This window comes from Watersipora subatra, chromosome 1 (assembly GCF_963576615.1).
Source record: "Watersipora subatra chromosome 1, tzWatSuba1.1, whole genome shotgun sequence".
Lineage (NCBI taxonomy): Eukaryota > Metazoa > Bryozoa > Gymnolaemata > Cheilostomatida > Watersiporidae > Watersipora > Watersipora subatra.
Genome location: NC_088708.1, coordinates 50,746,344 through 50,762,617, shown reverse-complemented (window position 1 = coordinate 50,762,617; position 16,274 = coordinate 50,746,344). Strand labels below are relative to the sequence as shown.

General features: G+C 35.0%; 1 protein-coding gene across 1 annotated transcript in view; it reads right to left on the bottom strand.

The window, feature by feature from the left end:
* Window positions 1-13,940, bottom strand: part of LOC137388591 (C-type mannose receptor 2-like) — a 34,462-nt gene extending 20,522 nt beyond the window's left edge. The window contains exons 1-8 of the mRNA XM_068075074.1: window positions 13,873-13,940; window positions 13,099-13,295; window positions 12,011-12,262; window positions 9,357-9,890; window positions 9,078-9,242; window positions 6,544-6,632; window positions 5,631-5,790; window positions 984-1,135 (exon numbers count right to left, since the gene is read on the bottom strand). Of these exons, the coding sequence (XP_067931175.1) occupies window positions 984-1,135; window positions 5,631-5,790; window positions 6,544-6,632; window positions 9,078-9,242; window positions 9,357-9,890; window positions 12,011-12,262; window positions 13,099-13,295; window positions 13,873-13,940 (1,617 nt within the window). The remainder of the gene's footprint in view (window positions 1-983; window positions 1,136-5,630; window positions 5,791-6,543; window positions 6,633-9,077; window positions 9,243-9,356; window positions 9,891-12,010; window positions 12,263-13,098; window positions 13,296-13,872) is intronic.
* Between the last annotated feature and the right edge of the window lie 2,334 nt (window positions 13,941-16,274).

The window sequence follows — 16,274 nt, the reverse complement described above, 5'->3', positions numbered from 1 at the left end:
TTAGCCAATTAGATAGAACATTATTAATAATTAATATTGTATCACACAAGTATTAAACAGTTTAGACATTTTTAGTTGACTTAGTTTAAAATGTTTTCATGTTTAATTAGTTTGGATTACACATGTTAAGTTAAGTATCCTAGTCAGAGATGGAAAGCCATTTGTGATACTCTAACTTATCTCTAATGATGCCACATTTTACTGTAATCTGCAGTATAACATCATATGCCTCTTTTATTATTTTTTTTTGGGGTGAGCGAAAAACACAAGATGAACGATTGGAAAAACCCATCAAACAGAAAAACATTTTGGCACAATTGCTTCCAAGAACAGCTCTAAACCTATTCTTTGTTATGCATATACAGTATGTCCATCTCTGTATTTAGAACTTGTATGCTCAATTTTTGATATTTTCATTTTTGCACTGAGAACCTCCTTGGCATAAATTATCGTTAAAATCAAAATTCACATCACACTAATGATGAAAAGGTATATTTATATTACGTTTGACATTAAATTAGACATACTTTGCTTTGGAGGTATCCTTGCTGCACTTGTTTTACGTACCATTACAAACAAGAAAACTTCCCTTACCCACTAGCGGTTCTAGACAATAATGCTTTTAGAACAATCATAAACTTGAAAGAATCTACAATTTTTCTAATTTCTAATTTTAAAAATCGAGCAAGATACAATGACAAAATTATAATAAATGAAGAACCAGATGCTTGTAACTTGAGACTAAATGAGTGATACAATGAAAAATACTTTTGCAAGTTAATTTGGTTGCCATCTCTTTGGAGTTGCCATCTCTTTGGAGGCCTTGCAATCAGTTATTATATTGTAAAAAAGAACAGCCGAAATTACGTTAGATCTATCAACAATCTACTTACATGTACACAAACAACACTCGAAATAAGATATGATCAATAAGCGGCAGCAAACCATTCATAAAGACAAACAGACAGACAAACAGCCCTTACCGCCTCATCCAAGGAGCTGACCGAGGCCAACACACCCCCTCGAGACTCACAGATAGACTTTGCGGTGATCCAATCTTCCGGAGTCGTTGAGATAAAGTAGCATTTGTCTTTATAACCGGGCCATCCTTGCGGGCATCGCTGGCCAAACACACCTGAACAAAGAACACCCGACCATGCGATGCTCTATACTTATCTTGTTATGGTAACTATTGTTGATAGTCAATTAGGTGTAGTCGGTAGAGTAAGTCGATATTTATGAAAAGAGACCATCCTTGAATGATTGCTCGACTTCACTGACTATTAGCAATTGTAATCACACTCGGTGCGCAACACAAGCACTTGGTGATAAGCAAGTACAGAAAAGGAATATAGTAAGAATACTTGAGAATTAAACCAATCACTACATAGATTTTTTTGTCGACTTTATTTGCTCTTTTACACAGCCTTGAACATACAGCTATTTGCAATTCTGAATTTCTTACCGCTTGGTTTCAAGTAGTTACTCCGTGTGTTTTGCTACATAGATTGGTTGACGCATAAAAGATGGTAATTCCACAATGAGTATCACAGGCTTCGGAACTTTAAGTAACAATATTTAACTATATCGAAGATTACATAGAGCTAAGTTAATGTCTGTTTGCGTGTACTAATTTGTAGCAAAAATTTGTTTGAAACATAGTTACATTAAAGTTTGTTGTGCATTGTTAAATTTATTTCATAAACTAAAAGTTTAACAAAGTGCGTACAGTATCAGAAGTAAAATCGTGGATTGAAAGTGGCTGGCAGCCTGAGAAAAAAAAGAGAGGTGTGACATGAGTAAATGACATTGTTATCTAACAAGGTCTTGTGATGAGAAGAGCGACTTTCTATGCAAACACGAGATCGGCTTTCTTAATAAGATAAGATTTATCAAGGTTAGACGCCCCCTTTTTATTTTCCAGCTCTCGCGGCACCACCTCTTTTCCTGCCTGTGATGTAACAACATTTTGCCCCATATATTGTTAGGGAGTTGGAATGGATTTTAACAAGCTTCAACCTTTGACCTCTATTCAAATCAACGCCAAGGCTGTGTGCTCGCAAGATTTAGATACCAGAGTATGCTGATGTATACAAAATCTGTTTACCTATTCAACCATCTTTGGCCTATTGAAAACTAAAACTTAAAGGAATGACTATGACCAGAGAGGTTAACAATATACCGAGTTAGAGTTGGTGAACATCTGCTATGTTTTGCAGTTTAAAGATTTACTAAATTTAATAGCGATTTAGTGGCAAATTTTCTTTAGGTTTTAGTGGTGATTTAAACTTGTATAACATGGTCAATGATCTTGAATTGTGTCTGCAATATTCAAGGTGCCAAAATTACTGCCTTGCAAACATGTTTATGAGATTTGTGTCTGATAGAATTTGTGTGCAGCATGCACTATGCTTTGTGTTTATTCTAATGTATGTCACTTGTCAATTATATGTAAACAAAAATAGTATTTTGCTTTAAGGAGTCTCATTGTCAATGATAACTGTAGTTTATAGGTAGTTGTGTACAAACGGTTGATTATAAGTAGTATCACTAAAGGCCGGTTCACACTGTATCGTCGTTTGTCAGCGTTTCCCTTTTGGCGTTTATCATCAATTATGTGAACCATGAATTGATGGCATCAACGAAGCATCGCAAGTTCAAGGACAACTATTAAACAACTGTAAACAATTTACTAGAGCTAATCAAATGTTTCTCTATGTCCCAGCGCTACACTGAGGTAGTATGTGCTGAGGTACTACACCGGGGTGATACGGGCTGAGACAATACCAACAACTGGTAACAAGGATGAGTTTACTAAATTGTTTGGAAAGTTTGTTCTACTGAAATAATAAATAAATGAGTAATTTATGTAACTTGTAATAAACATGAAAAACGATAAACATTGTAAATATAATAGTCATACTTTTCATGTATGACAACAACATGTAGGCTATCTGTATGTATAAAAACAAGATTTAAGCTATCTGCATGTATAACAACAACAATTAGGCTATCTGTATGTATAATAACAACCTTTAGGCCATCTGTATGTATAACAACATGTAGGCTATATGTATGTATAACAACAACAGGTAGGCTATCTGTATGTATAACAACATGTAAGCTATCTGTATGTATAACAACATGTAGACTATCTGCATGTATTGCAACAACATAAAGGCTATCTGTATGTATAAAACAACGGGTAGGCTATCTTTATGTATAACAACATGTAGGCTATCTTTATGTATAACAACATGCCAGCTATCTGTATGTATAACAACCACATGAAGGCTATCTGTATGTATAACTTTTTATTGGCTTCGGTAATTGACAATCAACAAAATGCTGTTTTTTGTTACACGCCAAAAGAAAGGAAAATTGTTGCAAAAGATCTACATGTATATAGCAGTTGCAGGCTGACTGTTACGGTTATGAGTGTTTCTAGCATAAGAAACACTATAAACATAAAATAGAGTGTTACTAGACTCTAATAAAATATATTAGATATACCTGGTATAAGAATAGGTTAGAGTGATACTAGACTCTATACAATATATTAGACATACCTGGTATAAGAATAGACTAGAGTATTACTAGACTCTAATACAATATATTAGACATACCTGGAATGAGAATAGAATAGAGTGTTACTAGACTCTAATATAATATATTAGACATACCTGGTATAAGAATAGACTAGAGTGTTACTAGACCCTAATATAATATATTAGACATACCTGGTGTAAGAAAAGACTAGAGTGTTACTAGACTCTAATATAATTTATTAGACATACCTGGTATAAGAATAGACTAGAGTGTTACTAGACTCTAATATAATATATTAGACATACCTGGTATAAGAATAGACTAGAGTGATACTAGACTCTAATATAATATATTAGACATACCTGGTATAAGAATAGACTAGAGTGTTACTAGACTCTAATATAATTTATTAGACATACCTGGTATAAGAATAGACTAGAGTGTTACTAGACTCTAATATAATATATTAGACATACCTGGTATAAGAATAGACTAGAGTATTACTAGACTCTAATACAATATATTAGACATACCTGGAATGAGAATAGACTAGAGTGTTACTAGACTCTAATGTAATATATTAGACATACCTGGTATAAGAATAGACTAGAGTATCACTAGACTCTAATAAAATATATTAGACATACCTGGTGTAAGAATAGACTAGAGTGTTACTAGACTCTAATATAATATATTAGACATACCTGGTATAAGAATAAAACTTGTGATTAAAAGTAAGCACGCTGCTTTCCGAGGCTGAAGCATTTTGTGAATAGAAAAGAGCTTATCTCATTGACTCGAAAAGCTCAAGTAATGAAAAATTCTATAGCATCTACAGATGCCAAATGTCTTGCCTCTTATCTCTCTCACCGTATCATCTTAACCAAATAACTTGTGCCAAGAAGAACTGTCCCGTTTCACTCTCCCTCTCTCTTTATCTCAACCGCTCACTACGCAGCTGATACGGATGCATAGATAAGAATACGTAAAGTAACATATCAACACTCCTGTCTTGTCCGCCATTAGATGTTGCTTCAAAATACAGCTGCCTAATTCCGGTACAACTCACTCTATGCAGTATGCATATGTTATCATGTAATATGACTTACTTGAAGAGCCGAAGCTAGAATGGGTCTGTGTAAATAATTTAGTTGTTGTTGGGGTTGTGGTTGGTACTGTTGTTGGTACTGTAGTTGGTACTGTTGTTGGTACTGTAGTTGGTACTGTTGTTGGTACTGTTGTTGGTACTGTAGTTGGTACTGTAGTTGGTACTGTAGTTGGTAGTGTAGTTGGTACTGTAGTTGGTGCTGTTGTTGGTACTGTAGTTTGTATTTTAGTTGAGGTTGTGGTTGGTACTGTAGTAGGATGTGAAATCCAGCTCTCCGTGTATGCTGTCAAACAAAAAGCTTAAAATAACAATAATAACCACTTGTTAACAATACTATACTGTATACAGATGTAAACTATAGCTACACCATTTTTACCAATAATACAAGCTTTCACATATGTACATGATTACTTAGAGGTTGACTTGCAACAAAATTCACATTACAGTAATTTGGTATCAAAAGATTCACCATGTCTTAGTCTGCTGTGTTGTAGGTGCAAAATATGTGGAAATGTGATTACAACTTTTTTAAAGCTAAAAAAACGAACAGTTAATCGTAGCCATCACGAAAACCCCATATAGGTTGGAATCTCTATATTTCAATGACGCACTCAACTCGATGTGGTTATTTTTTTGACACGTTATGTTATCACGTGATATGAAAGGCCAATAAAAAACTCAATATAAAATATAATTTATTTCAGTTCTACCATATACTAGTATAATAAAATATACACAATCACATTGAGTATATGAGATTTATAACAATTAGATCAATAAGGCCTCACAAAATAGATATAACTTGTACATTTCATCGAAAATATAAACACCTTCACATTTTTTAAACTTAATGGCTAACTAGTGATTTAATCACAGTAGTATTTACTGTATCTAGATTATTAATTATTTATTTCTTATTTAAAAATGAATCACTATAATAAAAACTAAAAATGAAACTAGATTAAGTTCTTACTAGCTGTCGTCATGCACACATATCTCTGTTTCAGGCTGCATTTCTCTGTTATCCAGTGCCCAGGTAGCGCATCTGCATATCGTCCATTTACAATCGAAACGCAACCTTCTTTCCTAAGTCCTTTCTTCGGCTCACCAGCACCCCAGTTAGTAAATTCCAACTAACAAAAAAAGTTGATTACATAAAACTACTCGCAATCACCTCAAGTGTTTATCAAGTTAAGGTTACATGCGTATATCTTTAATTTTCCACAATATGAACCTTACAAAAAACCATTAATTTTGTAATAAAACGCCGATACATTTTAAAATTAAATTTAACTGTTAAGTATGTGCAACTGAAAAAAGAGCTGAACACTATAATGAGCTGCCCATTGAAGAAGAACCTGCACAAAAATTTAATAGCTTTTATCAGAAAGTATCGGTATTTTTCTATCATTTGCGATTGTTTTTTATATTTCAGGTGATCTGACTGCCAAGATGTTTCAAGATTAAAATCTACAAACTTTGATTGCAATTGAAACGTATGTGCAAAATGAAATCACTAGTTGCCACCGTTGCTATAGTTGATATCGGGTATTGTGATCAAGTTACAGTGTTACGCATCTCTATTCTGTCAGTATATCCGTCCGTGCAACTACAGACGTCATAATGACATTTCTGCTTGATTTGAGCGTTTTAATCACGATCAAGTTTTATTAATTTTAATCTTGAAACATCCTGGCAGTCTGACCACCTCAAACATCAAAAAGATCGCAAATGATGAAAAACTTCAGGTTAACTTTTCTCAAATTTTCAGCAAGTTTATCTTCAAGTGAGTAATAAATTGAATAGATTTATTTATAATAGTCTGCTAATCAGTGTGTGGAAAGCCTTGAATATTAGTAATTTATAGTCAAAAGGCCCTCACATACCAAACTTTGACGAGAATTGTTGCTCCATTTATATATGCCTTCACCTTGCTGTTCATTTAGGCCAATCCAAAATGTATCCTCAATATTGTCTATAAATAAAGCAGTAAACATGATTAAAATACAATTTAATACAGCGGAAATAGCTTTAAAACATCTAAATAGTAGCGTAAACATCAATGTATTGTAAACATCTAAGTTAAATCATTTCTATTTAAGATGTATTTCTATCTAAAGTCAGACCAACTACAGATATTTCAGATACAATAAAACTAGAAATACAAAAACACTGTCTTCACATCCTCAAACATGCACAGTGAGGAACTTGCTATAGTTAACATTGATTGAGATACATGTATATTCAAAGGGCTCCTAAGTATATAGACAGATAAACCAAACTTCAGACTTCTATATAGCTGACTGGTAAAGGGCGCTATACATACTATACAGCTAAATATATATAAATATATATGTATATATAAATATAAAACATGGGTACTGACGACATACACATATAAATACAAATATAAATAGATAAAAATATATGTATACATACTGTAAATATATACCGTACATACATTGTATATATCGTACATATATACCGCATACATATATATGCATATACTGCTAAGCCTTTAATTGAACGCCACATCCATTTGACCGCCACTTTTACATTTTTTGATCTTTATGAACCCATCATGGCAACTGATCAGTAGGAAAGTGTCCAAAAATGGTACTAATAATGATTCGGTTACATCAATAACAATTAATTCTTTCATCACTTCTATTCATATCAAAGTACGTTTTCCAACTTCAAATCTTGTCGGTTTTTTGGCTAAAACTTTGAAAGCAACCTCATAGAAATAATTGATGACTGTATCAGGCTAATAGTAGTTCCTTGTTTAATACGAATTTGAAATTTCGATGTATGTGAAAAACCATTTACGTTTACGATGGCATATGATTGACTAATGCTAGGCTAAAATGTGTGCTTGGCTCACATCCGGTTAAATGTTTATCGTCATTTGCCCGAAATACAATGCTTACAAGTTTGGCTCTGCTAAAGAAATTGTATGGAAGCTAATTTCGAATAGTTCAGCAGTTCAGAAGAAAAGTTGAGGTCAGAAGACACTGTGGAAGGTATTGAACAGCCAGAAGATGTCCGTTCTATCGAAAGCAACAATCAGCACGCAACTGACTGAGTAAATAAAGCAAATATTTTTGTTTCAAAAATTTTAATTCTTGTTTCTGCAGGTATTATAAGTATGGTTCGATTGTATCACTCAATCACGAATAGATATTTGTAGCATTTGATAGATTATTGTTATATAACTTACAAATTCGCAGATTTACAGCATACTACTTGATAGCATCATTGAGGTAATCTGATCTTACAATTGATCGACGCTCGTAACTTCTCGTCTATTGCGCATAAAAAGCTATATGCCGTAAGTCTTCATGCTCCAGTTGCGCGGCTTGTCAATGAGCGCGATTTCTGGTTCAAGGTCATAGACCACGGCTAAGGCCACTCTTTTAGAACTTATGTGGGGCCCAGGGCTGTTTCTCGATAATTGCAGACTCTGCTCAGCTCTCGCGCTATAACCATAGAATCGCATTCATGATAAACGGATAAGCTAACCTCACAATCTTGTTCAAATTATCAGTGAAGATTTTATTTAGTTTGATTTCATGACATTAAATTTCTTGGGTGCTTTTTTGTATTTTAAAAAAAATAAATTTAAATTCCCAACAAAACTTCTATTTATGAAGATGCTGAGGTTCGTTTAATTCACCACAGTTATAGGTTATTAACACCTTTTCATTCTTGACCGGCATCTTTCCGTGAACATGAAGCCCTCTAACAGTGCAATAAAAATCTAGTTGAGACAGGGCAAGTTAGTTCTTGATACAAGGGTTCAGGAATTTTAATTCGAACTTGGAAGTAAAATAAAATTCTTTTCACATGTACTGATGTAGCCTGCTTTCTTATTCAAAAGGACGGGGGTATATCGAAGTCCGTCTCAACATTCCTATTCCCGAAGGGGCCAAGGGCGACAAAACCTATGTCGTTAGCCGCAGTCTGTGGGCAAATGCGGCTTGTTGGTAAGGGCAGCTACATGTAGATACCACAGACGGCTTGTTAGAGGGTTATTTTTTCCTTTGTGAGTCATCTGCTTGTGAGCACAGGCCACGCGGCATGAGCATGAAGACTTACGATACCATATATATACGGTATATATACAGTATATATATATGGTATATATATGTATACGGTATCTATACACAGAATATATAAGGTGTACATATACAATAGATATATATATATATATATGTACATATATGTACATATATATATATATATATATATATATTTACAGTATATGTGAGCTTAATATGGCAAATGTGGTAGGCTGCGCAATGATGATAACTAGTAGAATTTAGGCTAATTGCGAATCGCATAATATACAATATATCATAATATAACATATAGCAAGTTATCTTTTCTAATGCAAGAAAAGAATGGCTTCCAAACTGACCAGTTATGAAAGTCTCTACTGCAGGAGAGTCGATATATGCCAGGTCTGAGCCTTTGTTCCCGCATTCTTGCTCTGCAGATGTCCATGATCTTCTGTCTTTAGCCAAGGAAAAGAAGTAGCACATCTTCTGGTGCATCTCCCATCCAATTGGACAAGAATACGGATCTAAGAAAACCAGAGCATTGAATTAATGTCGTGGTTATTACAGAATAAGTCTAAGAAAATCTTACAGTAAAGGTAGAAAACGACAAGCATTCAACTATAGACATGCTTACATACACTGAAGAAATGCATGTTTCGCATAGCCAATGAGTTGGTGACGCATAGCTAATGAGTTGGTGACGCATAGCCAATGAGTTGGTGACGCATAGCTAATGAGTTGGTGACGCATAGCCAATGAGTTGGTGACGCATAGCCAATGAGTTGGTGACGCATAGCCAATGAGTTGGTGACACATAGCCAATGAGTTGGTGACGCATAGCCAATGAGTTGGTGACGCATAGCCAATGAGTTGGTGAAGCATAGCCAATGAGTTGGTGACGCATAGCCAATGAGTTGGTGACGCATAGCCAATGAGATGGTGACGCATAGCCAATGAGTTGGTGACGCATAGCCAATGAGTTGGTGACGCATAGCCAATGAGTTGGTGACGCATAGCCAATGAGTTGGTGACGCATAGCCAATGAGTTGGTGACGCATAGCCAATGAGTTGGTGACGCATAGCCAATGAGTTGGTGACGCATAGCCAATGAGTTGGTGACGCATAGCCAATGAGTTGGTGACGCATTAACAAAGCATTTTTGATCAGTGGTGCTGAAATGAACATTCTGCCTTACGCCAGTAGAGATAGGACATCTGCGATTTGTAAATTATCTGTGATTATGTAAATAGTCAATTTCAAAGAACATAATATCGATTCCAATTTATTCATTTTTAATGAATGCATGCTTCAGTTAAGATCTGCCTTTGAAAGATGGTAACAACAGGATCTCACACAAACCACTGTAAATATATATGGATAAAGATGTTGTCACTTGTAGCAGATATATAAAGGTTGCTGGTGTATATTTGAATGATTTATGAAACCTTTCAAAAAATCCTTTAGCCAACTAAATAAGTTGAACGTAATTTTTTCTATACCGTCATACCTCGACATACGAGTGCACCAACGTATGAAAAAATCGAGATACGAGCAAAATTTTCAGCAAGTTTCTGCCTTGAGATACGAGAACTCTTTAAGATATGAGCATACTAGCTAGTTAGGAAGGTCTCTAAATGGCCAAATACATGTATGTGAGAGCCAATTTTCAAAAACAGCATAGATTGGTCTTTTTCGTCAAATCAGTTTGAAAAAAGTTTCAAAAAGATTGGCTAAAAGTGGTAGTGAAAACGACGCAGACAGGGCTAAGTTGAAAATGGATAATTCAAAATTAAGAAGAAAACAAAATTAAAGTTAAGTTTAGTAAAAGATTAAAACTTAGCTGTGTCTGTTTAGTAGGCTAAATTCATTTAAATTCAGTTCAAAGTTTACTATACATTACGTAGCATTACAAAAGCCTAGCATACTGAATGAATTGCTGTCAAGTCACTCTTACACTGCGGTTAGTCACTACGTCTATCTCAATGATAAAAACTCCATACGGTAGTGTACATAGTAATGTTACATTTTATTGCAGACCATAACAACTAAATAGGTAGTTGTTACTTTGTAAGAGTAGGTAATGAATTTCAACAACCAAAAACACATTTTTCTATTGTAATATTTTGTTTTTAGGTGGTTTTCCATAGCGTAGGAACAGATTAATTTGTATTCAATTATTTTATATAGAAAATATTGCATTGAAATACGAGAACATTGACATAAGAAATCAGTCCCAGAATGCATTAAACTCGTATGTGGAGGCACAACTGTAGTATGATTCACGTCATAAATTTGGAGGATTTTTGCACTTGGCTGTTTCCATCGCTAATGAGTATCCTTTCTCTCTTGAGCAAAACTATAGCTTCATAAAACTTGTTGCTCTCACGGGTTGCCTATGATCCATATTAAATAGTGTTAAACTTCAGTGGCAGTATTGAAGAATACAGCAAGGACATCAGAGCCTTTACAAGAGAAAAAAATTTCATATGCCAGTCTACATGTATTTGCTACTATGATGTGTTGTTTAGTAGCCTCAATGTGTGTAGTGACAGAAATATCAACATTAGTCATTGGCTATACATTTGGCCCATCCTTTAAGCCAAGGCAACAGCATACACAAACTAAGCTTGTATCATGGTCGCGCATTAAAATAAAGTATGCATTACATAATATTGCTAAGATATAATTTCAGTCTACGAATAATTATTGATGAGCCCAAATTAATTTTGAAGTGGTCCAAATATAGCCAATAACAATAATAGAGCATCTATTGAATAATAACATGTGATTAAATATGTAGTTTGATGCAACGAAAGGTTTGGGTGAGAAAATATCCTCAGCTGGATAAAAAAATCATTTGAGAGTTTAATAAAGATACCTGTAGCTGCATTATTGCTTGTATGAAATTCACTGGAATTGGGTAAAAATACTCTGCTTTATTAAGCGCTTTAAAAACTTGCGAAACCGAACTCTAAATTAGGAGTTGTCTCCCCAGCTGATCCAAAATGACAACTCCGTTATATTTGAGTGCATTGCAGTACCTTCCTTATTGAAAGCATGGTTGGTTTGTTTTGTAGTAGATAATTGAAGCTATGTAAAAAGTTCACTTTCCACAGTAAACTACTACTGTTTTCAAGCATTCAAATTAAATGTTAAACACTTGTTCAACATTTCAAAACAAATTTTAGATTTCAAACAATTGAAATCATGTTAAATCATCTTAAACAAATGAGCGTACACTAAGTGCTGTACATCGTGCAACATGATCCACAATCGATGTATATGAACTCACTGCAAAGAGCAAATGATCCATCCTCAGTATAGTTGGCTGTAGTTGCGCACCAGAGAAATGGTTTACCAGCGGTTGTACAGTTGAGAAAGGTCTGGCCAACGTAGGTGAATGGAAAATGACATAATGAACCATTGGTGATTGGAGTACCAACAGGAGCCTCTATCTTCATATTAGCATCCATCTTACAAATGAAAGCCCTTTTAGAAAAGCAGTACTGGGTTGACCATTCACCAAAGGTAGCTGATTGGTCATCTGAAAATTGAGTAAGAGGTACAATTTTGCTAAAATAAACTGGTTAATTGATGGAATTGACACAGAAATGCTATAATCAGGTAGACAAATACAGATAAGGAGTCCTTCACCTAGCAATTCACATATAACTTCACATACATGGAGGTGTCAATGACCTGCAAATTACCTTGCCAGTTATCCTCTCACTGGTTCATTTGTAGTAAACCTTTAAAGATTAGGGTTAATGCAATTGCAGTAGTATTGCGTAATGCTAATGTTTGCTGTCACTATGCATATCCAGCCTGCTAGAATTGACCAATACATTTAGATTGACTAATGAAATTCTCCTTTTTTCTTCAAAAGTCATGATGTCTTCCTGTATTCTCAAATACTGTTATTGAAGTTTTTTTAGCATTATATATTTAATATAGATCACAAGCAATTTGGAATAGTGACAACTTTTACGCAGCTATCCACGTACATGGAGATGTCAATAACCTGCAAATAGCTGCACAAATTTTGTTGTTATTCCAAATTTCTTATGATCCATATTAAATACATAATGCTAACGAATCATCAATAACAGTATTGGAGAATACAGGAAGCACATTATGACCTTCAAATGCAAAAAGAGAAATTATATTAGTCAATCTACATGTATTTGTTCATTCTAGCAGGCTGGATATGCATAGTGACAGCAAATATTAGCATTATGCTATATTACTGCAATTGCTTTAGCCCTACAAATGAACCAATGAGCAAATAATTTGCAAGATTTGAACTGATCGGTGTGAAAAAATCAACGTAGATATTTAAATATTGGAGAAAAGCCAGAGAAATTGGACTAACGATCATACCAAGCTCAATAGCAGTGCAAGCCTGAGATCCAGCATTAGTTTTTGGCTGGTCGTTGCTCCAGTTGGTATATATGACAAGGCTTCCATCAACCCAACTGAAACTTTTGGCCTTGGGCAACATTGTGAATCCGATCCAGACATTTCCCGGTAATTCAGTTGGTAGTAAGTTTTTTACGATCCACTGATTTTCGGGTTCGCTACATAAGAAGCAAAAGACAATATGAATATCAAGCGATAAACTGGTAAACACTATATTACAAACAGCACAAAAGTAAATTATATAACTGCCTCTCTTCAGGAACATGCTGATTGGCTAGAATAATGATCACAGATTTCTGATGGTTTCACTGAAGCAAAAACTTTCATAAACAAATTATCGGCCAAAGTTTCTGTTATGTCATATAAAATATGTGGTCAGGAAAAAACTATGTACCAATACATAATGCTCTCTTTTGATTATTATAACATACAACAAGCTTTACCTGCTCTAGCGAACTAGGACTACGACATGTAAGCATTGAATATTTTACGAACAATTACCAAATATTGCAAAGGATTTGTGCTGTCATCTTTACTAGCTCCACATGCAAGATTAACTCTGTGCACTTTGAGTTTAATACATGTATTTGCTATATGTATGATCATAGAACAGGACATTCAGCAGGTCCAAAGATGGCACAAATAGGCTCTGATCCTTCTTGTTTTGCCTGTGCCTTTTATACGAATCTTTGCTAGCAGGAGTGCCTTCCTATGTATGACCCAGGCCGAGCTGACCCAGGTTGTTCCGAGTTGCCACGAGTTGGTCTAAACCGAGTCAAAGTATCCTCCTTCACGATATGCATCTTTATGAGGGAAAACTTGGTTAAGTTTTGTTTGTCAGCTTAACATGGCCTGACAGCAACTATAAGAATCTGCCACTGATTTACTTTATGGCCAGAGTCTGAATTCCTGTAAAAGTGTTATCAACTATGTATCTTTGTAATTAGCTTGCAGTGAGCAGGTGGGTAAGAGACACAGGAATTCTACCAACTGTAAAAAGTAGAGCTGCACAATGATCGCGTTAATTAAGCGATTAACACGGTCATTACAAATACACGATTAACTGAGTTGAGCCAATTAATCTTCAATTAAAACCGAGGTGGTGATCATGATGTGGTGCCTTTGTATTGTTCAATATATAGCATTAACATAGCAGGTTACCACCATTTAATTTACTAACAAATAAGTATTATGACAAGCAGCACTTTCTTATCAATTATATACAACCACAATTATTTTGCACTCAACTATGAAACCACAAAGTGAGTCGCTAACACTAAACTTGTTTATACAATGCACAAGCACCGTGCCGATCTAGCCGTAAGCGCCAAGTTGTTTAACCGTTCAACATGTTTCTAGGTAATAGCAAGAAAAGCGATTTCAGTATTATTTAATACATGTATCTCACAGTCTATTTTTTGTTTGTTTTAGAAAGTTTTTTTAAAGTAAATTCTACATGTATTTTCATTTTTCAAAAAATCACAATCATAATTCAGCTTTAGAAGATAAGTGATATAAGATTGACACTTTATTGGAACATGAAAGCAGAAAAAATGTCTTCCATACTAGCTAGCGCATTTCCGTACGTTGTTAGAAGTGTAAACAATGTGATGGAAACGTATGTTGCCATCTCCCTTTCTGTATATCATTTGGAGTTGTATTCTCTTTTTCATTTATATAACCACGCCCCTAAAGGAGGCTGGCCTTTGCTACCTTATTTACATATTCAGCTGTATTTAAGGCAGAGCCTCGGCTCATTTACGTTGTTCAATACAAGCCTTGCATTTGAACCCACACTCTTCTGTTACTTGCGCAATAACAGAACCACACTGAGCACTTACTTTACTCCAAGACTCAGTCTATGGACTGTACTTTGGGAGTAAAGCCACAGAAACACTGTCGACCCCGTCGACCTCAGGTCGACCTTGTCGAACCAGTATAGTACCACTCAGGGAGCAATTCCTGTTGTAAGGTGGTTGATGTGGACCGGTGGTGTAAGTCGACCTAGTCGCCTCCGCGTGTTGGTCACGGGCAACCCTTACACAGCCCCTGTGAAGAGTGAATGCAGACCGGTAGAGTAAGCCGACCTAGTCGCCTCTACGTGTTGGTCGCAGGATCCAACACAACAAGAAAGCGAAGTGCAATACATGCCAGAAAGAATTTGCCTACTACCACAGCACATCATCATTAAAAGATAATGTAACTAATTCTCATCCTACCGCGCAAAAATCATCACCAGCTGTCGCAGACAATATTTACTACTACTGTCCCCTGCGAGTGGCTATTCTCTAAAGCTGGCAATATTGTACGTAGGAAGAGGGTATCTCTTTATTTGGATAATGTGAATAAACTGTGCTGCCTCAACTCTTGGCTGACTCAATTATAGACTTTCATAGACTGTTTTCATACTTATAATAATTATTACATTGTAACTTATTATATGTACGTTGTACATAACATGCACTCCTGCTAACAATTGTCTCAAATATAATTAATTTATATGTACCTGTATTATTTGTTTTTGAATATGCAGGTTTTTGCTAAACTAATTCTAAAATTAATCGAAGATTAACTGGTTCATACCAGTTATTAATCGTGATTAATTTTTATAATCGTTGTGCAGCTCTAGTAAAAAGTAATAAATACTTCAGTCTGATTTAAACCAAAACCAAAGTCACATTTACCTTTTTTAGTCTGCCTTTGGCCAGACGGTGATAAATGGTGCAGTTGTCTATACACTAGTGCTGGATAACGATTCGAGTGAATTCGGTTTTTTGATAGTTGTTCTCTCTCGGTTCATCGATTCAGAAGGAGAAGACAACTGCGTATCAACCGAATTTTACATCACGATTCGATTCAGTGTTTGCGCATGCCCACGCAGCAGTTTCCTAAGCAATTTTTCGTGAGAGCATCGATCGGTCAGCAAATGAGCTAAGAGTTTTTTTCATCCAAATTGTAGCGATAGTCTTGACTCTTGCCAAATAAACTCATGTGATGTTTTGTAGTTAAGAGACTTATATTTGTAATATCTTATTATGGTATTAATCTTCATTGATTGTATTTGTCCTGAGTATAGTGTAATTTTTTTATTCATATTTATTCAATTGTTTCTAAATTACGTAATCAATTGGCTCAAT